Source organism: Choloepus didactylus, chromosome 5 (assembly GCF_015220235.1).
Source record: "Choloepus didactylus isolate mChoDid1 chromosome 5, mChoDid1.pri, whole genome shotgun sequence".
NCBI classification, from domain to species: Eukaryota; Metazoa; Chordata; class Mammalia; order Pilosa; family Megalonychidae; genus Choloepus; species Choloepus didactylus.
In genome coordinates this window covers 160386346-160413298 of record NC_051311.1, presented here as the reverse complement: position 1 = coordinate 160413298, position 26953 = coordinate 160386346, and the positions used below count along the sequence as shown (strand labels likewise).

The 26953-nt window shown below is 38.0% G+C and overlaps 1 protein-coding gene across 1 annotated transcript in view; it reads left to right on the top strand.

Moving 5' to 3' along the window:
- ABCA13 (ATP binding cassette subfamily A member 13) overlaps positions 1–26953 on the top strand; it is a 453377-nt gene that overhangs the window by 29086 nt on the left and 397338 nt on the right. The window contains exons 4-8 of the mRNA XM_037837193.1: positions 12743–12894; positions 14829–14857; positions 21047–21210; positions 23175–23305; positions 26618–26751. Coding sequence (XP_037693121.1) covers positions 12743–12894; positions 14829–14857; positions 21047–21210; positions 23175–23305; positions 26618–26751 — 610 coding nt within the window. The remainder of the gene's footprint in view (positions 1–12742; positions 12895–14828; positions 14858–21046; positions 21211–23174; positions 23306–26617; positions 26752–26953) is intronic.

Genomic DNA, 26953 nt, shown 5'->3' with positions numbered 1-26953 from the left:
AAAAAAAAAAAAGAGAGAAAGAACAGGAGATAACTCATATGAGAAGAGTCAAAGTGAAGAGGGTTTTATACAGAGGATCCTGAATGCTCTAGAAATTTCCTTCAGGTGAATTATGAATGAGGGAAGTGACTGGTCATGGTAGTTTGATTGTATTTATCAAGTATGAATGATGTGGGTTTTGTTTCTTCTATGCTTACTGGTATTGAACAATATAAAATATTTAAATGTAAAACATGTTTAAATATATGATCTTTATCTTTCAATGCTAAGCTGCAGGAAGAAAATTAAAAATTTCCAGATAATTTGGGCACACATTTGGACCATTCACAATATTTAGATGGTGCTTACATTTTTTTTTGAGTTAAGTAATATAAAAGTATGATAAAAAGAGAATCATTTGGAAAAAGTGCAAAATAATAACCATAAAAAGTTCAGTGATTTTTGTGTATGTATGTGGAAAAAGAAAGCATACAGAACTCCGTCTTTCTGGGAAGCATTAGAAGAGCTTGAAGCTTAGTAGCATTTTAATTTCAAGTCTTTCTTACGTCTCTTCCTTACTCAGAATGGAAATTTAAATGCTGTTGAAGTGGAAAGAATTGGGCTTTGGAGCCAAACAATACTAGCTCTAGCATCTTTTAGTTCTGTGATTCTGTGCAACATACTTAAATTTTCTGAATCTCAGTTTTTTCACTAACTTCAAATGTTGTGAATAAGACACAATAAACATTAAGACACAATAAACAGACCTAGTAAAGCAGTTTGCATAGTGCATGGCCAAGAGGTATTCAGTCCACGGACGTTATTGATAACAAATTCTTATCACTATGGCTATAACAGTAATAAAGTATATTTCAATGTCAGGAAATAAGTGCCTTTTTTTTTCTCTGTGTTCCTCCATTTCTATCACTTCCCACATTCTGGGGACGACAGAGTGTTTAATCATTAGCATCAGCATTGTGAAGTTCTTGACTTTGAAAATCAAAGAATGAAATGCCATGCAGTGTCCATAATGCCTATTGCGGAGAAAGGAGGAATGCTAAGTGAAACAGAGAAAATGGTTGTAAGAAGTAAGGAAGGAGGGAGAGTGAGAAAGAGAGAAAAGAGAGTGTGAAGAAACTCACTGAGCTCACCTCTGGTTTCAGACCCATGTCACTTGACTGGTCATTTTTCATTTGTTTTGATACTGGTTCAAGTATGGTTTCATTTGAACCTCGAAGCCTTAAACAGAAATTCGTTTCTGATTATTTTGTGGTCATTGTCTCCATTTCATAATATCTGAAAATGAAAGTTTTTATTTCAAGTCTCTTTAAACATTATTATGGCTAATTTATTTTGTGAACTTCCCTAACCTTTTTCATTCCCTGAGAAAAGTTTGCTTCGGGCAGAAATCCCAGTTCTCATCTGATCTAGGTTATGTTTATGAAAATCAACTTCCTTATTTCTGGCTTTGTTAGAGAGCCTCCCCTTAGCTCTAACAAGAGGATTTCAGAGTATTAACATGAATCATTACCGACAGCAGATTAAGTGGATATTCCCACACAGCCTAAAGAATCATTCCTATTTTGTCTAACGTAAAAGTAATAGCATAAAATCAAACTCAAGATGCTTTATGATACTAATGTCCTGCCTAAATCTGCCCCTCACTTCCCTTTTTGCTATCTGTAATTGTCAGGAGGACACTTCTTGTGCCAGAACATATGTCACTTTTAGCTATTGCTAATCCATTGCATTGCCCATTGTGGCAGATTGAATTAGGTAAAAAACAGAAACAAAAACATGTCCTTAATCTTAACCCACATTCCTGTGGGCGTGAACCCATTGTAAAGAGGATTTCTTTAAGATATTATTAAGTGTGGCCAACTGAATCAGGATGGATCTTAATCCTATTACCGGAGGCCTTATAAGGAGAAAGCCACCAGGAGGAGCCAGAAGCTGGAAGTCAGAGGCAACCTGGAAGAGAAAGGAGAGGGCATTGCCATGTGATGGGAAAGCCAAGGAGGCCAGGGATTGCCAGCCAGCCAGAATGCTACCGACCCTGGGAGGAAGCAAGCCTTCTAGCCTCAACCCATTAGATGATACACCTGCATCGTTTAAGTCAACCCATTGTGTGTTATTTGTCATAGCAGCTGGGAAACTGAGACACACATCTCATCCAGCTTCGGGTGTAGATTTAGTCTTTCACTCCCAACTCCTTTATATGCTCTCTTTATACCTATTCCTGGTTATATTCTATTTTTCTCACTTCTTTATCTTCAGTATTTAAATTTCTTCCCACCATTCTCAAATACACTCAATTTACCCTCTCCACCTCTTTCTCATCTAGTGCCTGGTTCTCAATCCTACTTGATGATAGCCTGCTGCTGCCTCAACTTTCAGCTTCTTGGTTTGTTTCTCACCCTTTAGACATTGTTTGGAGTGCCTTTCATGCTGTTAGTCTCTATTTTATAATCATCTCTCTTCCAGAGTCCAGCTCCTTTCAGAGTAGCCAAATCCTCTTACTCTATCGAAAGCAACCACCATCAAAAGCAGCTAAGAATTTGATCCTTGTTTCTTAAAAAGGCTTTTCTGACATCTAGAAGTGTTTTGGTTTGTTAAAGCTGATGAAAAGCAATATACCAGAAATGGGTTGGCTTTTACAATGGGGATGTATTAACTTACAGTTCTTAGGCCTTGAAAATGTCCAACTCAAGGCATCAACAGGATGATACCTGGACTCTGAAGACAAGCTGCCAGCATCTGGGACAACTCTGTCACATGGGAAGGCATCTGCTGGTCCTTTGCTCCTGGGTTTTATTGCTTTAGCTTCTGGCTTCTCTGTCTGTGGCTTTTTCTCTAAACTTCTCAGGTTTTTTCTGTGAGCTTCTATCAATTTCATCTCTCTCTCTTCTGTATGTATTTTATCCTTTTATAAGGGACTCCAGTAACAGAATTAAGACCCACCTTGAATGGGCTGAGTCACATCTCAGTTGAAATAACCTAATCAAAAAGTCCCACTTACAATAGGTCTGCACCCACAGGAGTGGATTGAAAGAACATGGCCTTTCCTGGGGTACATAACAGCTTCAAACCAGCACAAGAAGTAGCCCCATGAGAAACAACATTAAGGAGGATTCTTTCTGTGTTCGTCATCCCTTCTCCTTATACGATTAGACCCTTCACAATTATCAGTACCTCCTCATCCTTCCTCAGCATGTTCAGCAGCACCTCCATCCCTTCTCAGCCTTCACATATTCAGGGATTTTTCCTAAATTAAAAAACATTCAGCCCTCCTGGCCTCCCTATTTCTCTTCCACAAGAGCCCACTGCGTGCCTCCTCCTCTTTCTCATCTCCTGCACCCCTTCCCCTCCTAGTCACAGATGTTTTAGGTGCGTCCTCATCTTTGTACTCACTCAGACTCCCCTCTCCGTGGTCACACTTACCCGCACAGGATGAAACACGGTGTCTGCCCTCAGCCTCTTTCTCCTTGGCCTCTCTGAGAAATGCTGTATTAAAGTCATTCCTTCTTCTTGGTATCCTCTTTGGCCTGGACTTTGTATACCAGACCTGGGATTCCTGCCGTCCTCGAGGTCCCTGAGATTTACTCTGTTTCCGTCTCTTCTCTTCCCACCTCCCACCTGCTTTCCCTTGGCCTTGGGAAAGAAGGGGGTAGGGGTAGTTGTGCTGAGAGATGGTGTCCCCTCAGTACCCCCTTGTTTGTGATGTTGATGCTTTAGGAAAATAAATGTAGTTCCTTTCCCCCAAAGTTGGAGGGTTGTGGTGCATCCTCCCTTACCTTATTGATTGACCTTTCTTTCCTTCTCCCTTTGACTCCTAACCCTAGCTTAGTCTCTGTACCACCCCTTTTTTCTTTATGGTTTTCTCCTCTAAGAAGCCACCAAGTGAAGACAATTCTGACTGGTCCTAGGAATTTATTTCCAAACCCTTTTCAGTAGTTGACCTAAGAGCTGGCTCAGCAGGTTTGAGTGATAAACAGCAGGATGTTCACCCAGAGGCTCCCCCTTTTGGACCAGTCCGCTTCTTTGATCTGGAAGATCTGCCTGTAGCCTAGTCCCCTGGATTCTCCTTGTCCACATGGAGTGCTCCTCATGTCCACCCTAACTAAACAGGCCTCTTGGAGTGTTGACATCTTGGGGATCAGGCATGATCTGCTAATTTCTCTTTATAATCCTCCCCTCCTCCAAATTATATTTATAATTACACCATATTTTATATTTTGGTCTTCTTTAAGGAATACTCACCTACCTGAGGTCATAAAGATAATTTCCTATGTTTTCTTCTGAATGTATTGTAGCTTTTCCTTTCACATGTAAGTCTTGAATTCATCTGGGATTTATGTCTCTGTATGGTGTAAGGTAACGATCCAACTACATTTTTCCCATTTGCATAACCAGTTGTTATCCCATTTGGATTTTGATCCTTTTACCAGAGGTCTTATAAAGAGAAAGCCAATCTGATATGTGGGAAATGATATCCCAGTGTAGTTTTCATTGCATTTTTCTTATAGGGGATGTTGAACATATTTTTATATCTCTAATTGCAACTTATACTTATTCTCCCGTGAAATATTTATTCATGTCCTTTGCACATTTTCTCTTGGACCATTATTTTCCTTCTTGATTTCTAGGGGCTCTTGACATATTAAAGAGTTAAACCCTTTCTCTGTAATATGAATTGTAAATATTCTTTCCTGAGTTTGCCATTTGTCTTTTGACTCTTGCTTTTTTTTTCACTTGTAATTTAAAATAATTATAGACTCATAGAAAGTTGCAAAATAGTGCATAGATTCCCATGAAACTTTCACCCAGCTTTCTCCAATAGTGACATCTTATATAAGTATAGCACACTATCAAAACCCAGACATTGACATTGGTACAATACTGTTAACTATAGTATAGATCGTGTTCTGTTTTTATCCATTTTTACATGGACGCATGTATGTGTGTGCAGTTCTATGCAGTATGATCCCTTCAATGGATTCATAGAAGCACCACATTCAAGACAGTAAACCTTTCCATCAACACAAAGAAATTCCCGCAAGCTACTCCTTTATAGTCACACTCACTCCATCCCCATCCCTGTTCCAGGCAACTATGAATCTTTTCTAAATCTCTATACTTTTGCTGTTTTGACAATATAAATGAAATCATATGAATGTAATCTTTTGAGATTGATTTTTTTTCCTCCATTAAGTGTAATGTTCTTGGAATTCATCCAAGTTTGTGCATGTATCAACAACTCATCCTTTTTAGTGCTAAATAATATTACAATTAATTGTTTTAGTAGAGGTTTTGTTTTTTGATCATTTTTATTGGTAGTTTTGAAATGTCTGAAAACTGTTCTGTGTCAATGAAAATGATGACTAGTAATCAGAAATTTCTTATACCCAAAGCAAAAGTTGTCAGATATTCATTGGATAACTTCTTTCCATTGGTATTTTAGAAAAGATTTATGAAATGGATTTATTTATGAAATGAGAATTAATTAATTTATTTTTATTAAAGAAGGTGTTGGTTTACAGAAAAATTGTGCAGAAAGTACAGAGTTCCCATATTCCTCATCCTCCCCTGTTTTCACAATTAACACTTTTTAATAGTGTGATACCTTTGTTATAATTAATGGAACAATATTATAATTATCCTATTAACTATAGTCCATAGTTTACATTGGAGTTCACTGTGTTGTATAATTCTATGGTTTTTTAAAAATATTTATTATAGTATTATAATACTACCCCAAATTTCTCCTTTTAACCACATTCAAGTATATAATTCAGTGGTTTTAACTACATTCCCAATGTTGTGCTACCGTTAACACCATCCATTACCAAAACTTTTCCATCACCCCAAACAGAAACCCTATACAAATTAAGCCTTACATCCCCATTTCCTATCCCCACCTCAGCCCGTTAACCTGTTTTCTAATTTCAAACTCTAAAAATTTGCTTATTCTAATTATTTCACATCAGTAAGATTATACAATATTTGTCCTTTTGTGTCTGACTTATTTTATTCAACATGATGCCTTCAAGGTTCATCCATTTTGTTGCATGTATCAGAACTTCATTCCTTTTTATGGCTGAATAATTTTCCTTTATATGTATGTACTACATTTTGTTTTTCTATTCATCTATTGATGGACACATGAATTGCTTCCATTTTTTTGGCAATTGTGAATAATGTCATGTATTAGGGTTTTCTAGGGAAACAGAACCAACAAGAGGCATCTGTAAATATTATGAGATTTTATAAAAATTGTCTCATGTGACTATGGGGATGTACAAATCAAAATTCCATAGAGCAGGCTTCAAGCTGGGAACTCTGACAAACGTTTTCAATGAATTCCCGGGAGAGACTGGCTAGCTGAAGAAGAGAAAGAAATTCTCTGTTCTAACTGCTGAACTCATCACTTCTCCTTTTAAAGCTTTCAATTGACTGGATGAGACTTCTCTCATTTTTGAAGGCAATCTCCTCAGTTGATTGTAGACTTAATCAGCTATAGATGCAGGCAACTTACTGATGATTTATGTTCATGAAGTGTCCTCATAGTAAGAATCAGGCCACTGTTTTCTTGACTGAACAACTGGGCACCATTATCTGACCAAGTTGACCCATGAACCTAACCATCACATGCCACTATGAACATTGGTATCCAAATCTCTGTTTGAGTCCCTGCTTTCAATTTTTTTTTTTTTTGTATATACCTAGTAGTGGGATTGGTGGGTCATATGGTAATTCTATACTTAATTTTCTCAAGAACTACCAAACTGTGTTCCACAGTGGCTGCACCATTTTACATTCCCACCAAAAATGAATGAGTGTTCTTATTTCTCTGTATCCTCTCTAACACTTGTTATATTCTGTTTTTTTTTCTAGTGGGTATGAAATGGCATCTCATTGTGTTTTAACTTGCACTTTTCTAATTGCTAATGATGTTGAGCATCTTTTCATGTGCTTTTTGGCCATTTGTATATCTTCTTTGGAGAAATGTATATTCAAGTCTTTTGCCCAGTTTTGATTGGATTTTTTGTTCTTTTATTGTCAAGTTTTAGGATTTCTTTATATATTCTATATATTAAACCCCTATCAGATATGTATTTTCCAAATATTTTCTCCTCTTCTGTTAGTTGTCTTTATTTTCATGATGAAGTGCTTTGATTTGCAAAAGTTTTTAATTTTGATGAAGTCTCATTTATCTATATTTTCTTTTGCTGCTTATGCTTTGGGTGTAAAGTCTGAGAAAACATTGCCTAACACGAGGTCCTGAAGATGTTTCCCCATGTTTTCTTCTAGGAGTGTTATAATTTTGGTTCTTAAATATATGTCTTTGATCCATTTTGAATTAACTTTGTATGTGGTGTGAAGTAGAGGTCCACATTCATTCTTTTGCATATGGATAACCATTTGTTGCTATTCTTTTGCATATGGATATCCAGTTTTCCCAGCACCATTTGTTGATATTTTAAATTGATTCAAATCAATTGGCCATAGATGTGAAAGTTTATTTCTGATCTCAGTTCAATTCCATTAGTCTATATAACTATCCTTGTGCCAGTATCATGCTGTTTTGACCACTGTAGCTCTGTAATACATTTTAAAGTCAGGAAGTGTAAGTCCTCCAACTTCATTCTTCTTTTCCAAGATGCTTTTGGCTATGTGAGGCCCCTTAATCTTCCGTATAAATTTGTTAATTTGCTTTTCCATTTCTGCAATGAAGGCTTTTGGAAGTTTGATTGCATTGAATCTGTAAATCACTTTGAGTAAAATTGACATCTTAGCAATATTTAGCCTTCCAATTCATGAACATGGAATTTCCTTCTATTTATTTAGGTCTTCTTAGATTTCTTTTGGCAATGTTTTGTGTATTAGTCCTTTTCATCCTTGGTTAACTTTATTCCCAAATATTTGATTCTTTTAGTTGCTATTGAAATTTAAAAAAAAATTTTCTTGATTTCCCCATTAGAATGTTTGTTACTAGTATATAGAAACTCTAGTGATTTTTGCCTGTCGATCTTTCAGGCAAAGACAGAAAATATTAGTATGTAGGATTAGGACTTCTGCATATAGGGAAAGTTTTACTTCTTCTTCTTTCTAATATGGATGACTTTTATTTCTTTTTCTTGATGAATTGCTTTGTCTTGAACTTCCAATACATTGTTGAATAATAGTGGTGACAGTAGGCATCCAAGTCTTATTCCTAATCTTAGGTGGAAAGTTCTCTGTCTTTCACCACTGAGTCTGATGTTAGCTGTGGGTTTTTTATATATGCCCTTTATCATGTTGAGGAAGTTTCCTTCTCTTCCTAGTTTTCTGAGTGTTTATATCAAGAAGAGGTGCTGTATTTTGACAATGCCTTTTCTCCATCAACTGAGCTGATCATGTGACTTATCTTTCATTTTATTATTTTGGTGTATTGCATTAATTGATTTATTTATGTTGAAAAACACTTGCATACCTTGCATAAATTCCACTTGATCATGATGTATAATTCTTTTAAAGTGCTGTTGAATTCGATTTGCTACTATTTTGTTGAGGATTTTTGAGTCTATATTCATAAAGGATATTGGTCTATAACTTTATTTTTAGTGGTATATTTTTCTGGCCTTGGTATTAGGGGTGATGTTGGCCTCATAGAATGAGGTAGAAGTGTCCCCTCGTCTTGAATTCTACAGAAAATTTTGTGCAGGATTAGTGTTAATTCTTTTTGGAATGTTTGGTAAAATTCTCCAGTGAAGCTATCTGGCCAGATTTTGGTCTGATTTTTGGATTTAAAAAAAATAGACTTAAACCCCAAATCCTAAATATTCTTGCTGTCTTTCTTTGTTCCTCAGATTGAGATTTCTCAAACCTTGCCTCTCCTTCAGGCCTCGGTCCTATTATAGGTTGCAAAAGCCACTTCATCCTTGCAGGCTCCCTTTGCAAGCATCTGACCTGATGGAAAGCTGGACAACAAGGATAGGTAGCCTCTCAGACCCTGGGGAACTGCATTCCCAGTGAGGTAGTTCACCTCCAGGCATTTTCTCTGTCTAGGATGAAAAGGAGAGAGAATTAGAGTCATCCAAAGCAGCCAGCTTAGGAGAATTCTTTTTGCCTTTGGATATAGTTATTTTAAGAAACAACTCTTATTCATTAAGAATGTGTCTTGTTTGTCAACTAATTAGTAAAAATGAGCAAAAATTGTAGTAGAAACGAGAGTCATATGCTTTATGTTGCTATTTCTGCAGGTGTTATGCTGAAAATGCAACACATCTCAGAGTCAGCTGCACTATTGCTACTGCTCTTCATTTTCATTTACAGAGAACCAGGTGCTGGACTCTGTGCTAAGCATTTTACAGGACCATGTCTGCTAATCATCACCCTAACCCTATTAGGTGGCTAATATTATGATCCCATTTTAAAGATGATTTTTCCCGGGGAGACACTGCTTGGACAAACATCATGACTCTGTGATTTCTTGAAGGGGATTGACCTGAGTGACTTCCGAGGTCCCTTCCCCTTCTGGCATCCTCAGGTACTTCTCTGGAACTGCATGATTGTTTTGAGGTGCAGCGTTTGGTTCCCAGCCCTTTGATAGAGTGGTTCTTGATGCTAGTCTGAGGGCATCTGAGGGCTGGGAGAGAGGTTCAGTCACATCTACAAATGGCCCGCCATGTTTTCCCTCATTCTAATCCTCCTTCTCCCCACTTCCCTTCAGAATTCCTTTTATGTCATGGCAAAGTCAAGCATTACATGATAGAAGACCAGAGAAAGAACTGGACTCAGGAAGGAGGAAATTGCTCATCACCAAAATCCAATTACAATCCTGGGATTTCCCTATGCTCTGGAATTTTCTCTTCTCTCTCTCTCTCTCTCACACACACTCCTTAATATTTGATCAAGCATTTTTCTATGTATTTTTTCTGTTATCAATACTTATCATACAAATAATCATTCATAATCCAGATAATCCAGTCTTAAGAACAAACAGAGGTGCCTCTGAAATAATAAGTTAAAGAAGAACATAAAACCCGTTCTTTCTTACAGGGGAAAGTCATCTTGAATGACATTATTCTCTATAACGTGATAATTCTGTGGTTCCCAAGATTGTCCTGTTTGGATGAGGCAGGGGAGCTCAAGTTGTGGTTCTCAGCTTTCAGAGGTCGTTTTTAGCCTTTAATAGAAGCCTCAACATAGAAGAATAACTGATTTTGGGTTGTGCTTTTGGAATCCTGATGCATTCATGTTGAAGGCCATGTTTTCAAAGGAGCGACTTCAGTTATAGTCATGGGTAATAAAAGATGACTCATGCCGGAGCACAGGCACCTGACTTTGGACTCGCTTTGTCTCTTTCAGACAGCTTTCTCCTGTCAAATTCCCTCCAATCCTCTGGGCCTCATTGTTCATCTTCAAATGGACTATGACCTCCAAGGCACTGAATTTATTTGTTCACCAGTAGATGTTTGTTTAACCTTCTCTGACTTCCATTGTAGGCTGTGAGAGTCAAACCGCAATGTTTTGTGGAAGGGATTTGTAATGTAACATGTTATCATGAAAGCTTTGTTATTGTTTCATGGTAGATTAAATTGTTGACAACTCTTATGTTTTTTTTTTTCCTTCCACATTGTTCTCTAACTTGTAAAGTAATTGGGTTTAAAAAAATCTAAAGCGTTCTGTAACTTTCAAATCAGGAAAAGTTCCCCAATTTTACTTTTTTTTCCTACTTGGATATGTTAAATTAAATTGGGCAGTTAGGTACTCTAACAAGCTTCCAGCAACTTGTAAAATAATTTATTTGTTTTTAAAAAATCACTAGTTTCTTACTGATAAAAAATAAATCGCCATTGAATTTAAAGGTAGAGGTAGACGGTGCACAGTGCTGACTTCACAGGTCACGAGAATGTTTTCTTTTGTGTACTTGTAGAAAAAAAACTTTTTTCTACACGCATGATATATAACTAAATTTAATAAAAAGTAAGTTTTATCATCTTTTTTTCAATTAAAATTACATAATTTGCATTGGGATAGTCTACAGATTATCTATCAGAACCACTGGGCGGTAGGGGTTAAAATGCAGATTTCTAGGCTAGTCTCTTGACCCAGTGAATGAGAAGCAGTGGGAAGTGGTGCCTGAAATTCTGTGTTTTTAATAAGCTTCCCATATGGTCCTTTGGCACACTCAAGTCTGATCACTGAGGCTAAAATATATTTTCAATGACCCCAATTTTAAAGGTTAAGGAATATCCTTTCATTTGAGTTGTATATATGTTGCTACAATAAAAAAAAAGTTTTTAAAAAAGAATATCCTTTCAAAAACATATGTTGGGATTTAACTATTCTTCTTCTACTGGACATTTATATTGTTTCTTGTAATTTTCCATTTTAGATCATTGCTCAGATGGATGGTATGGTTCATATAGTTTTACATCTACTATTATCATTTTGGAATAAAATTACTCAAAGCTAGAATCAAATTAAAGGCATATAAAAAACTGGGGGAAATATTTCTTACAAATGTGAAGAAGCAAAAGTATGCTGCATACCTAAACAGTTCATGCAAATAAATAAAGGAGACAGTAAACATCCCAATGGAAAATCAGACAAAGGCTTTGAATATCCAATTTACTGAAGACCTCCCTTCTGAGTTGCAAATTCTTGTATACAGGGCTTTGGCAGCTCTACTTGTGTCTAATGGGCATCTTCAACTTCAGTGACACTGACTCTCTCTAACCTCCACCCCACACCTAAAGCGGAGGCTCTGCCATTCACCATTGACTCCTACCTATAACTACAAGTCCCTCCGATTCCTTCCTCTTTCTGGTCCCTCATCCAACTCATTAGAAGGCCCTCTCACTCCACTTACAGAGTAGATCTTGGATCTGTCCACTTCCCTCTTTCTCCAGTGCCACCAATAGCCTTTCAACTGTCTACCTCTTTTCCACCCTTGTCCTCCTTGAATCTTTTTTTTTTCTACCCACAGACACAGTACTCTTTCGACATTTAACTCAATCACACCATCCTGGTGAAACCCATCCTAGCTCTCCACTGCTCTTGGTTCAGGAGGGAATTCTCACCATGACTAGCAGCCCTGTCCCCTTACTCCGATCCTCTCAGACAGTTCAGCCCCTTCACGCCCCAGGGCCTTTGTACCTGCTCCCTCTGACCAGTGCATATTCCTCCTCGTGCTCCCACTGTTGATCCATATTTTTTTTTTCAGGTTTTAGGTTAATATCTCCTCCTCCAAGAGGTAGCCTTGAACACTCTCTCTGTACAGACTTTCCCTTCTCCTATCCCACCTCTTCCAGACTTTTCCCTATCTCATAGACCTGCTAATTTTCCTCATAGCATTTATTTCAACCCATAATTATCAGGCCTGTCTGATTCATTATTTGCTTCTCCTCTTTGTGCAGGGAGTGGGTCAGTTCTGTTCACTGATGTACTTGTTCCAGGACCTTGATCAGGGCACGATGTTGAATAAATGACAAAAGTAAAATGGTTGATAAGCATATAAAATGGTTATGCTTTACAGACAGTCACAAGAATGAGTATAGTTTTCTAGTTTTAAATTGACAAAGATTTTTTTTTTAATGATAATATCCATTTTGGGTGAGGGTCAAGTAAAATGGACTTTCCAGAGTGGTTGCTGGATGTGTACATCAATATAATTTTAACTGAAAGTGGTATTGAGTACCAAGAACCGTAAAAACGCTGAGGAAATTTACTCCTTTAACAGAGTTCTATTTGTGATATTTATTTTATTTATTTAAAGCTCCTCAAGGTTCCAAACTGCAGCTGACCACAACAAAGTTGATGACTTGGACTTTTTAGAAGAGTTACAGGACTTTGCTGATGAAATTTGTGAAACAGTTGAAAAGGCAAAACACTTACAAAAACTTTGGGTAGAAAGATCCAAGGCTCCAGGTAAGTACATCTGTCCTAACTCCGATACTCCTCATCTGGACACATACTTAAACACAGTGCTCTAAGAGACTGTGAGTACCCAGAATGTTTTAAAAATCCTTGCTTTCATTTTAGTCCCTTATTTTGCATCTTAGAAAAAGGTGCGCCCTCTGGTGGATGCGGGGCAGTATCTGGGGCTAGCTGTGGAGGGTGGGGCTGGATTTCAGCTCCCTCCAATTTCCTGGGAAAGCACATTGGGCAATATACAAGCTACTTTCAGAGAGACCTGCAGTCCTTCTTGCTTTATCTACTCATTTACTCTCTCTACTCTTCCTTCTATTACTGTCTTACTTTCTCTCTTCCTCTGTTTTTAAAATCTTTTTCCCATTACCCAAACACACACACACACACACACACACACACACACACACACACACACACACACATATATACACACACTCCTTGATTCCTTCTCTCCTTGTAGATTTTGTTCTTTTACATCTTGATAATAGTTAATCTCTGATCTTTGAGGAATAGCTTGGTAGAATACAATCCTTTTGGATAAATGGGGCCAATTATTCTCCAAACATAAGTCATTTCTGTTTCTAATGAGGAATGGCCATGTTCTGGAAGGCTCTGACTCTTATTGCTAAATTTATCATAGTGAAGTTAGAATGGAAATATATCTTAGCAAGCTTAACTTACAAATGGAGAACATTGAACCTCAGCTAGGAAAAGCAAATTGTCTATCTTCACACAGCCAGATTATTGCCTATTGCCAGAATCATCAATAAACAAAGGACGATGGAAATTGACGGCAGGAGTGAAGCCATCAAGACAGTGGTGTAAGATGTGCTCGTGAATTACTCCCCTCAGGAACAGCCAAAAAATGGGCATCATGAACTTTCACAAGTGCCCACAGTAATCCTGGCTTCTGTTTCTAACACTATCCCAAGAAGGGCAGCTGGATACAATATGGGGTGTTCAGTTAAATTTGAATTTCAAATAAAGAACAAATAATTTTTTGGCATAAGTATGTCCCAAAGTTTCCGTCCTTATAGTAAATATTTTCATTGTTCATCAGAAATTCAAATTTAACTGGATGTACTGTGGTTCTATTTGCTAAATCTGGCAACCCTAAGTACCTAACTCAAATTTTTTTAAATATAATTTTTTATAATTTTTTAATTGTATATGAGAAACTTGAGGAAGTCTGGCAGAAAAATGTAAAGCAAGCTCCTTATAGGAGGTGACGCTGTGTTATTTCTAAAAGAGAAAACAAGACTTTGTACAATGCCTGGTAAAAGCAGGGTCTTGTCCTTTCTGAAGGCTGATTTCACAATGGACCCAAAAATGTTTGAACGAAAGACTAGAATAGTGTCAGACACCAAATGATGGAGTTCTTATACTGGGCTCGGGTCGTTCTACTTTTGTAAGATGTTTTTTTTCAAATTGGTTTTCAAAATGTATTAACAGGAGAAATAATTTTTTTTTGAGATAAAGCCTCCACTTTATTTTCAATTTATTACTATTTGAGTAATTTTCTGTGTTGTATGTGTTTCAAAATAGTCCAAAAAATAAAATTTCACTTCTTCCCTCTTCAATTTTTTTCTTTCTTTTTTGCTTTTCTATCCTGTCACAAATGTTCACAATACCTGGTGGAATTAAAGATTGATGGAATAATGTAATACAATATTCCTTGGCAAATTATTGAAATTTGGTTTCTCAGTTAAATCACTTTCTAGCAATTTACTTAATATCAGTGTGTTTGGGAAATTGACAACAACCGTTTTTCTCAGATTTATTCTTCAATTTGGGTATAATCTTCTTTTGGGCCAGGACTCTGAGATATGCTATACTATAGCATCACAGATGTGCTATATTGTAATGGGAGCTCAGCAAATGTCTTTTGATTAATGATTGAATTAATATCTCTTAAATACGCTTTCTCGTAGGTTCTTCTTATGGCACCAGTTTTTTAACAGTAAGTACCTTAGCAAAAATTTGAAATTTAGTCTTCAGAGATCTAATGGCGAAGCTCAAAATGTTGTTTTTTAATTTATTTTTTTCAAGCACTTCTTTTTAATGATTTGATTTTTTAGAACACCTATGTAGATGCTGGATATGAGAGAACCAGATTCACTCAAGAGATGGATTGAAGGAAGAGTTTAAATTTTCCTAAACAAGGCTCTGGGTCCTTCTCGCCATAAGTTAAGGGTATAAAAAAACAGAAGGTGAAGGTTGAGCCCGTTGTGTAGTGTGTAATCCAGAGAAGCTTTAAAAATTGGGGTTCAAGCCTATGCTGCCCTCATGTTAGGTCTGAGAGTCGTGGGTTTGACCCATCCTTTGGCTCCCTTTAGTCACACAGGGCTCAGGGACAGCACTGGTAATCAAAAGGGGCTGATTTTGCAGCCCTCACTGTGAGGCACGTTTAACAATATCTGGAGACATTTTACGTGGTCACAACTTTGGGGACGGCTACTGGCAGCTAATGGGGAGAGGCCAGTGATGCTGCCGAACATCCCACAGGGCACAGAACAGCCCCACTACAAAGAATTATCTGGTCCCCAAATGTCAGTGGTGCCAACAATGAGAAGCCCCAAGTCAAGCGTGGATCCTGGTGATGCTGGAAGTTCCTCCTTGCTTGCCTGGCCTCAGCAGACCCCTGGAGAACAGGCATTTTCAGCAGCATAGTGATAACCAGCGCCCATTATACCTGTACCTGCCTAATTCTGAGAAGGACTTAGAAAGTTCAAAATCATAAAAATATATGTGCAGTGAAGCCATTAGATGAAAAGTAAAAGAATAAGGACCAACTAATGAATTGGAATGGAGCAGAAGGATGTCTGTGTATTAATTAAGTAATTTTGCTAGCAAGCAGATACATGGACCTGACTGCACAGCCATCTTAACAAAGAGCTTTCTGATACATTACGTCAAAAGGAAAATATTTTGGGTCACAGATATTCAGGGTTCAGCAAATAACTGGAGAAATTAAAATTAAAAATAAAATGAAACACCATTTTCTATGATTAAATTCACAAAATTTTGGGAAGAAAATTATGAAAACAGGTGCTTGTGATATTGTAGTCCACTGCTAGAATTGTCCATGGTTTATGGCAGTAAAAATTGAGCAATAATTTTTTAAAGAAAGCGCTTTATGCCTTTGGTCCCAGTAATTGTTCTGACAACTTATCTTATTCTTAATGCAAAAGGAATAAAAGGTTATATGCATAAAGATATTCATTTATAGTGATGGATAACTTAATATCCAAAAGTAGGTAAGTAAATTTGCATAGCCTAACTTAATAGAGTCACTTCAGAATAGATATGGTACATGGGAAAGACTATGTATTTCGTCAAGAGTGAAAAGGAGAGTACAAGGTTGTATCCATAAAGCAAGTGTGATGTGAAAGTATTTAGGCATGCATATAGTGATCTGGAGATGTGGACACATGAAAGCAGCTTTTTTTGTTGTGATGAAAGAAAGAGAGGTAGCTTTTCCATTTTTTAGAGTTCTGATAATGATGCTATATTGTCTGGTTTTTATTCAGAGTGAGATGTTCTGAGCAGAGGAACGATGAGACCTGAATTACGTGTTCCAAGGATTTTAGGGCCATTATGTTGAGCAACATTGTGATGGGGACAAGAGTAGAGTTGGGAGATCCATGAGGAAATCAATGTACTCATGCAGGCAATACTTGGTGTTGGCTTGGACCAGTAAAGTAGGGATGGAGGTGGGGAGAAGTGAGGAGCTCTTGAAGCATTTTGAAGGTAGAACAAGCAGAATTTGTTGATGAATATGATGCAGATTGTAAGAGAAAGAGAGGAATAAGGGTTGACTAAGTGTTTGGGTCTCAGAAACTGCAAGTATGGGGTTGGCCATTTACTGAGGTGGGGATTGGAACAGGTTGTTTGTATATGTTGGCGGGCTATAGAGAGGAAATCAAGAGATTGATTTTGGGCGTGTTCATCAGACATCCAATTGTCAAGGAGGCTGTGGAAGAGTGGAGTTGAGGCAGACAGTGTCAGCTGGATGTATAAATTTGGAAGGTGTTGGTGCATAGATGAGTTTAAAGCCTTGAAACTGGTTGAGATCATCAAAGGAGAGAGTGTAGATAGACAACAGTCAGAGGGCTGAGCACTGACCACTCACATTTTGAGAAGTGGGAGAGGAAGCAGCAAATGAGGCTGATAAGGAGTGACAGGAGAGGGTCATGTCATGGAAGCAAAATGAAGCTATTTTCAAGGAGCTGGGAAGGATCCACTGTCTCAAATCCTGCTGATAGATCAGTTAGTTAGGGATGGAGAAGTGGCCATGGAGGACATCAGTAATAGTGAGGAGAAAAGTTTGGGGAAGTCGTGAGGGCACAAGCCTGATTTGAGTGTTTAGCTGAGAATATGGGAGAGTAACTGGAGGCAGTGAACATATACAACTTAGAAGTTGTTTTGCAAAGGGGAGCAAGGACATGGGGTGGCAGCTACTGGGAGAGGCTGCAGAGGCTTTCTGATGTCACTTTCACATCCTCTTCATCTTCTAATTTCATCTGTAGTTAAGGGGTCAGTCCCCTGGGAGCTCAGACTCCTGGCCACGGTGTTCATATCAAACCCATGCTGAGAACGTTTCTGCTTTCTGCATCTGCTCCTTTGCTGAAGCAAGCTCAGCTCAAGATGGCAGGGGAATTAATATCTCTAGGCAACCCACAACCTGGGTGATCAACCATCCAGGCATGCCTGGGACTATCCTGGTTTTAGCACTGAAAGTCTCCCATCCCCAGAAAACATTTCAGCCTCGGGCAACCCAAGGAAGGTTGGTCATCCTTCCCCCAACAGTGGGTCAAATCTGTAGTCCCTGAATGGTTTTCAGGATTCAAGCCCCCCATGACCTATACATGCCCTCAATAACACACCTGAAGTTGATTTTTTCTTCTTTCCTGTTTCATTCCCACCCCTCCACCCCCACCTCTGCCTTTCTTCCTGGGATCATCTCCCAAATAAGCTACCTGCACCAAATCCTTTTCTCAGGTGCTGCTTTCAGGGTAACCTAAACCAGGACTGGGGATATATACTCCCTCCCTCCCTCCTTTCCTCCTTCTTTCTTCTTTTCTCCCCCTCCTTTTTTTTTTTCCTTTTGAGAATTTACAGTTATTTTAAAGAGTAGGTTTTTCAACTTTAACTTTTTACTTTTGACATAATTTCAGACATACAGAAAGTTTTAAGAGTAGTACAAAGAGTTATTGTACATCCTTTACCCATATTCTCCAAATGGTAACATTTTTATCACATTTACTTTATTCTTCCTATGTCTACATCTACATTTATGTTCATGTCTACTTCTACAACTCCAGCTACACCTGCATCCACATCTATATCAGTATCTATATCGACATCTATGTATATTTGAATTTGTCTGTTTTTGAACTGTTAAGGATAAGTTGCAGACATGATGTCCCTTTACCCCTAAATACTTCAGTGTTACTTTCTATAAACAAGGACATTTTCTTACACAACTACAGTACTGTTGTTATAACCAGCTGATTAACATTCATACAATACTGTTATTTAACTTACAGACCTTTTCCAGTTTTACCAATTATCATAATAATTTCCTACATAGTCGAATAAGATCCTGATCATGGATTGCATTCAGTTGTCATACCTCTTTGGTCTCCTTTATTCTGGAACAATTTCTCAGTCTTTGTTTTCATTTCATCATCACTTTGAAGAGGCCACTTATTTTGTAGGCTCCATTTGTTTCCTCAGGATTAGATTTGGGGTTATGCATTTGTGGCAGGAATAGATTGGGCTTCTTAGGATGGTTAGATAACAGCACATGGATTGGAAAGAATGAACAGAGAGAAAAGAGAGGGAAATTGCTGGGGTAACATTCTTGAGTGGGAGCAGGGCCATGGGGCTGGAACATGGGTGGAGGATTTGGCCTTGCATGGGGGGACTGTACAAGCCCAGGTATAGGTATTTGGGTATACCTGGTGGTGGGAACATGAGGACATTCTCCTCTTAGGGAAGTAGGAAACAAACCAAAAGACAAGAGTGACAGTGGAGGAGAAGGAGTTTGGAGATCTGAAGAGAGAAAAGTGATGGAAGGGCAGTGAGGCAAATGGATGAGGAAAATATATTTGGACTGAAAGATCACACTGAACTCTGTACACTAGAGGTATGTGGCCATGAATTTAACATGAAAACAGTCAGCATCATTATGTATTTTTCTGCATCTGTGCTCAGCTACATGGGTGAGAGTGAAGATTGTACATAATTGAATTTGATCAAGGTTGGATTTTTTTTTCCAGGAGAGTATATGATGAAACATGAGACAAGGAGAGAGTTGCAAGGAAAATGTTGTCCTAATAGACCATGGACAGAAGGGCAAGGAGAAAGAGAGGGTGAAGGTAGTTGAGAAGTGGTAGGATTGGTGGATTGGTGGATGGTGGGATTGAAAAATTGTTAGTTGGGTACTAGAGGGAAGGAACTGGGGTTGGTAGTTGCAGTGTGAAGTTGCCGTTATTGTAAATGAAAAAGTCAAGATTTTGATCATGGGAATGAATGATTCAAGCAGATGGAGGAAAGAATTATGGATGAGAAGGGCTAAAGCAATTGGGAGGCAATTTGAAGACCATGTAGGAGATATTGAAATCACTAAGAATTCTGACAGGAGTTATACTGAAGAAAGTTAAACTGAGTCAGAAGCCATGCTCCTCAAAAAATGGCAAGAAGTAGCCCTGGAGTCTATAGATGAATTCAATGAGGAGGGGTTGAGAGTGTTGAAACCAGAAGCTTCCAGGAGCTTCCAGGATCTTGCTGAGTTCCGGGAACCCCTCTTTATGCCAGCTGAGTGGGGTGGAGGCAGAGGGAGTCTGGGAGTAGATGGAGCTCTGTAACATGCTTATATTAAAAAATAAATATTTATGCCATCCAAGAGAATAAACGGTATAACTTCTCTGGGTGATGCAAAATGCTGAGCTTAGCTTTATTGAAGGAATGGGAACTTTGGTTGAGAGAGGAGAGCCATGCAATTGCAGACTTCAGAACACAGACATGGAGGGTAGTTCTTGATGAGGTATCACTAAGTGCCTGGGTGTTACTTCATGAAGAGGGAGCAAGGTGACTCAGGGATGCCCCTGAAGACCCATGTTTTCTTCTATTTTTCCACTTTGCCAACCTCCCTGTGTCATGGAAAAGATCTCAGGAATCTAGAATCATCTGAAGGTTCTGTATTATGTGCCAGAGTCAAATAGTGTAGGTGCCTTCTGACCAAGTAATCAATGCTTCACCGAATTTCAGATTTTCTTTCTACTTTTCCCAAATAGTCTTTTTCTGTATTCCCTTTAGTACTGCCCTGTTGGCTTTGCTCACATAGCTACTGCTGTATGGCTTTAATGAAAATTGATTCTAATACCACTTTTCTTACACCTTTGCTTGGGGGAAAAAGCTCTTCTGAATTCTACCTATGAGAATGAACAACTTTACTTCTTTCCCTTCGGTCTCATTATTTTTACCCGATACTTTGGAAAAATAAATCTTTAGTGTCTTTTAACATGGGTGTGTTGTCAAATATCCTTTGAGTGCTAATTTTTCCCTTACTTTCTTAAGATTCCATTGACTGTACCATTCAAAACAGCTCTTTGGAGGTAGTGGTGATGTGGTGGGGATATTATGTATTTTTGTAGATGTATAGTATTTAATTATTTATACCATATATCTGTTATGGTTGGGTTCAGCTGCAAAAATAGAAAAACCCAAAATTACAGTAGGCATTCCACTTTTTGTTCATATTTGAATTATACTCTTTTCTCATTATTTATTTGTAAAAAGTAGATCATTACATTCTTATCCAAGATCTGTCTTAAAGACAGTGAAGCTTCAAAAATTTTAGAAATCGGTATAGCTTGTTATAAAAGCAGACCTCCTCTGCTTCACTTTCCCTGTCCAAACTTCCAGGACATTTTTACATAATACCAAAGAGAAGAATTTTGAAATCGTGTCTGTTCAACACGGTGACATAGCTGGTATCTGTTTTTACCACAGAGGATTCTATGTTATTGCAATTTTGTGGCCCTCTTTATTTTCCCTCATTTCATTGATTAGTAAAACTATACAGGGATGATTTTGGCATATGTAGTTGTTTTTTTTTTTTCTTTTTTTTTTTTCCTGTCAGGTCGATCTCAATAAGACTGAGGAGGTGATATCGAAATTGGAACGCCTTCACCAGCAGCCTCATATCTGGGATTTTCTACTTTTACTGCCCAGACTGTATGCAAATAATGTTCACGTTGATGACAGAATACGTGTGGTTGTACCATTTCTCCAGGCAGTTCTGAAGTAAGTTAAAAAGAAAAATATAAGTGCCTATAGGTGTGTTGCTTTTTTTTGTCCTCATTTTTAATGGAAAAATATATATCACTGTGTAAATGTTTAACAAAAGAAAAAAATCCACAATACCATCGCCTTAAAAAGCCTGGAACTCTTGCACTTTCACATCCATCACTTGACAATCTGTATATATATTTTAAATAGATGCAGTAATGTTGAACAGAGCATATTTTCCCTGATTAAAAAAAATTAGCTTTACCTCATTAATTTCAAGTGCTTCTATAGTTTTTAAGTGATCATTTTTAATGGTTGCATAATATTCCATTGTGGTAAAGTACCATATGCCATAATTTTCTTAATTTTAGCATTCGACTTTTCATTGTCTCTAAATTTTTCACTGTTAGCGATATGATACCAATATGCTAATGGAAACACACAGTTGTCTGTTTCTTCATCAATTATGCTCAGTTGCCCAAAATATCAGCAACAACTAAGTGCAGTTGTGATGGTTTTATAATTCAGCGAGTTAGACAATGGTCTTGCAAGATAGAGGTTGGGGGGTGGCTGCAGCTATTGGCCAGGAGTGTGGGGTGGAGCTTGGAGGATGTGGGTGGTGCTGGGGTGTGTACACGTGTGCACACAAGGCTCCTTGAGGTACAGGACTGAGCTGAGGGTGGGAAGCCAGCAAGGGGGAGGAGAAGACAGGGGGTTGGGGCAGGGGCAGAGGGTCCCTGGGCCACCACCTTCTGGCACACACTTTTGAAGATCAGAAGATTCTAAACTGTAACTGGCGTCAAAGTTGTTATGAAGGTATATTTGTCCATATACAAACATAGAACATGTTTTGACAATCTGTTAGTGTAATTTGCAACTTAACTATTTGAAAATAGCTTGTGTGCCTCAATTTGTGTTCTTGCTCTAAGCCTCACAGATGTCAGGGTGGGCAAGGAGAACCATAGGGCTGTTTTCAGAGAGACAAATGTGAAATTAGAAGCCGCTGACAACAGTTGTCCCCTATGAGATTTAACATCAATTTTATTTCTATATTTGCTTTGTTGACATAATGAGAGGAGTGTTTACAAGTGGTAGAGTTTTCAATGGCATATCTTTTAATCTTGATGTACTCTTCAATTACACAAAGATATCAGGAGGGAGTTCATTTAATGAGAAGCTGTAGGAAAACAACCTATTTGGAAGCACGACATGTATCATTGGTCATGAATTGCTAAAATTTAGTTATGTATCCATTTTAGTGGGATATATTAACTGATTGATAATTTTAAGTGTACTTATTTATAAAATAGTTACATTTAGAAATCACATATTGCTAAAATGACTTACTATTTTAAATATACTTATTTATAAAATACATAATTATGCTTAAAAAATAAAATTAAAACCATGTACATGTGGATTCTCTGAAGCCCCTTGTTCTGTGAAATACGATTTGAAAACCAGGAATTGAGCCCATGGCATATTAAAATCCATGGGTAAAGATAGAGTGCAGTGATTGAAGTTGACAGCATTTCAATGTGCTGCGCTCCAAGTATCAGACTTCATATCTGAATTTTGAAGCAGCAAGGCTGACTGCTTCTTTGCTTTTCTGAGCTCCAGCCCTTCACACCCTGGCTGGGCTTCTGACTGCCTGATGGGAGCAGGATGGGCAGAGTTTATTTTAAGCGAGCACTGATGGTAGAGCTAACCCCCAAGCTCAAGTCTTCCATGAAGAAGTAGCCAAAGTTCTCCAAAGGGAGGAAGAGGTGACTGAAGTTCCCTAGTGTTCCAAGAAAGGGATTTAATTCTTATGAGTAGCCCTAGTCCAGAGAGTTTGGATTGCATTTAAAATCCTAAAAATTGCCACCCCTTGCCCAGGGCTAGGGGCTTAGTAGGTCGGCTGTAAGTAAATCTGGAATTGATACTAGTTGTTTTGCTAACCGCCAGCTCATAGTGCCTTTATTTTGTTTTGGTTCTAGTTCCTTAACATCCCTAGAAGACTTAGATTGGCTTCCACTCAACCACACTTACTCCAAGGCTTCTGAAGCTGTACTGAATGTGACCATTTCAACCCTGATGTTTCTGCAGGAACATGGCGTAGTAGTCACTGGTACGGGTAACTTAGAGCTATTGTTATATTTAAAATACTTCATTACTTAGATTTATTGATGATCAACATAGAGTTAATACGTTGCTCAAAGAAATGATGAAAATAAAATATTAAATGCACAAAAGAATTAATCATTTCTATTAAGAGAGGCGGGGGTAGACTGGAAACCTGGAATTCAGAACTGAATTTGACTTACTTTCTACCATTGTTGAGATTCCCAGTTAATGTCAATAAAAAGTGATATTTTTTAATTAAAAATAGAACTGATTTTCAAATTCCTTGACTTGTTCTCTAAGGGTAAATCTATCACTGATTCTGTGATTTTAATTTTACCTTTCTTCTGAGTTCCTATTACGAGGAAATTTAAAAAAACAACCAACCAGAAAAGCTAGTGAGAGGAGGCAGGTTGATGGAGATTTGTAGGACCCACTAAATGAATAAGCATACTTCCCATAGAGACCTCCCTTCCTCCATCCCTTCCCCCTTCCTTCCCTCTACCCATCCACCCATCCATCCATCCATCCATCACCCCTTAATTTATTCATTCATTTATTCATTCTTTCATTCAGTAAATACTCATTGAGCAGATTGTATGAGCCAAATACTGTCCCAGGCAGTGGTATTAAAAAGCTGAATAAGACATGATCCTTGCTCTCAGAGAAATCACATTTAATGAAGGAGCGAGGCTGACAATCAAGGAAAAACAAAGCAGTGAGCCCCAATGTAAATTATGGACTATAATCAATATTACAATAATAATATTCTCTCATCAATTGTTGTAAAGGTACAACACTAATGCAAAATGTTAAGAATGGGGGCAAGCACATGGGAACTCTGTATTTTCTATATGATCTTTCTGTAAACCTACAATTGTCTAATAAACAAAAAAAAAAAAAAAGAAGAAGAAAAAGGGAAAAACAAAAACCAGAGAGTTGGGATCTGACATTGTTTCTCAGGAAAAGCTTTAAGGAGAAGCTTTGAAGAATGAGTTAAAGTCATCTAAGAGGCAGGGGTGCATCACCAGGAAGAGGATTATGTGTTGGATTAGACATTTGGTGTGGGTGGGGTATAGTGGGTGATGCAGGACGTCCTGGAGAGGAGCCCAGGAGAGAGCACAGTTGGCCAGAGAGCAGCAAATTAGATCTTTATTGTATAAAGATTCTCCTGGGGCAGGCCTGAGGGATAGATTGGAGGCAGACAAGGCTGGACTTCAGGAGCCCTGCGATCAAGTTCTTCATCTGCCATTTACTCTTGAGGTCTTATTTTCCTGTCCTATATAATGAGACCCCTACCCATGGAAATTTCTCTGGTTCTTTCCAGCACTAATGTTCTTGGACTCTATGGGATTTTCTTTTTCTGCTTCATGGAGCAGCTTAACATGACACCATCCCAACCTATTACTCCTTTCCCAGCCCCAAGTTCCTCCTATTCTTTGTGACTCAGCCTAGGGAGTCACCTGTGCAGAGGAAGGGTTCATTCTTTGTGTGCCCTATAAGAGAGATGCCAGTAGATACGTCATTCATGTTTAACTTGCTTTTCATGTTAGGTCAGTTCCAACGGGAACTATAATTCCCAGGCTCAAAAGTCTTAACTCAAAACCCAGTTGGGAGGTACATACAATACCTCATTGAAATTTACCCTGTGACCTCAGTTTACACAATCTCATTTGGAAGCACAAGTTTTTTACATCTACCCAAATTACAACAACCAATTTACCCTACAATTGGAGATGTAATTACAGCCAAATAATACAATTAAAACAAGCTGTTTTCTCTCAACTTGTCAGTGAGTCGGAGCTAAGGAATTCATTTACACTACATACTTCTGGAGACAACTAATATTTGCCTTCATTTCTCTTGTCTCTAAGAAAAATTCTTTTACCAACTGAGCAAATCACAGTGTATGAAGGGAAAGGAACAGATCATGTCAGTGACTTTGGGCAAGAAAGCCCATTCATGTTATTTATTGAAATGCCTCACCCATATTTTCTGAGTTCTGCTATTAAGCAGTGAATTTCAGAATCTAAGCTTTTTCTTTAGTTTTTTTTAATGAATTATTTTATAGTTTATACCCTTTCATAGTCCTGGTGTTACTGTTGTTTTCTGTCTTTTCTGGAACTCGGGGGATAGTTCCAATACCTTCTAAGAGCAAGGTATTAGAAGAATTCAGGTTTGGGAATCAGATTGCCTAGGTGTGAACCATGGCATAATCCAGAAGTGTGACCTAAGTGACACTGTCTGCTTCCTCTCTAAAAAAGGAGTTAATAATTGTACCTACCTTGTCAAGTTGTTGAAGGACTGTGGCCTCACAGGGAAAGATTTAGCCTAGGGTCTGTTACATCCTCAGTATACAATAAATACTAGTTGTTTTCTTGGAATCAGTCTCTTTTCCCCATGACACCATGTGGAGAATGTCAGACTGGAAGCTAGGATTCTTGAATTCCTAGAGTCTACCCTATCATCAGTAAATTCCTGAAGTCTTCTTCAACTTGGTTCCTCTTTATAATTGGCTTGAGTCTACCTTTTTTTTACAGATCTTATGGGATTAATTTAAGACTCAAGTGAGAGCAGGCTTGCAAATATGATTTCACAGGGCCTGGCAAGTACAGGCACTCGGTCAATTGTTATTGAATCAGATCTCCATCAATCTTGTTGGATTTTTAGATGAAGGTTCACTTTGGAATTTGTGCTATTATGTTTACAATCACTAAGCCAAATTCCCCAGAGATTTTTGTCAAATGTTGGGGATATTGAGCTTATATTTTGAGTGTGCCACTTATAGATGATATTTGCTGGGTTAATTGGGTAGCTTCTAAGTTTTATACCTTGATTCCTTATGTTAGGAGAACAGTTTCCTTTGACTTAATACAATCTTTGGAAATAGAGCTTTAATGACACCATAGTATTTTATGCTATAAATATAATGTAATTTATCTTTTCCCCTGTTGCTAGGCGCTTAGCAGGTTTTCAATATTTAATCATGATAGCTGATGCAATAACATCTTTGTATGTTAAATTTTTGTTCATGTATTTGATTAAGTTTCTAGAGATAGATTTGTAGACTTGAAATTGTTGGCTTGAATGATTTGAGTTTTATAAAGCTCTTGAAATATATTGTGAAATTCCTCTCTGGAAACATTGGGAAACATTGTAATAATTTGTGTATCTTCTGTTCTCTTTTCCTATCTGATACCCCCAATGATAATTGGTTTTTATGTACTTTTAAAAGTGAAGATAGCATTATTTTCTGAATTACTTTAGATATGTGAACATGTTAAAACAACTGACAGTATAAAAACTTGTTGTTTCTTAGAGTCAGGATACAACCTGTCCCTTCAGAAAATGGTGTGGGATCCACAGAAGGTTCAATCTGATCTGAAATCCCAATTTGGTTTTGATGACCTTCACTCAGAACAAATCCTGAATTACTCGGCTGAATTAAAGGAGGTACAGATGTTTGACTGCTTCTCACACGGTTTCTGTTCTCATTGTGAGTGATTCTAGAAGACAGATCAAAAGGACAGGGTGAAGGATGGCTGTGGGAGGACATGGCCATGAGAGAGCATGGCCAGAGACTGTGGCTGTGGGAGAGCATGGCCATTAGAAAGCATGGCTATGGGAGAGTGTTGATGTGGGAGAGTGTGGTTAT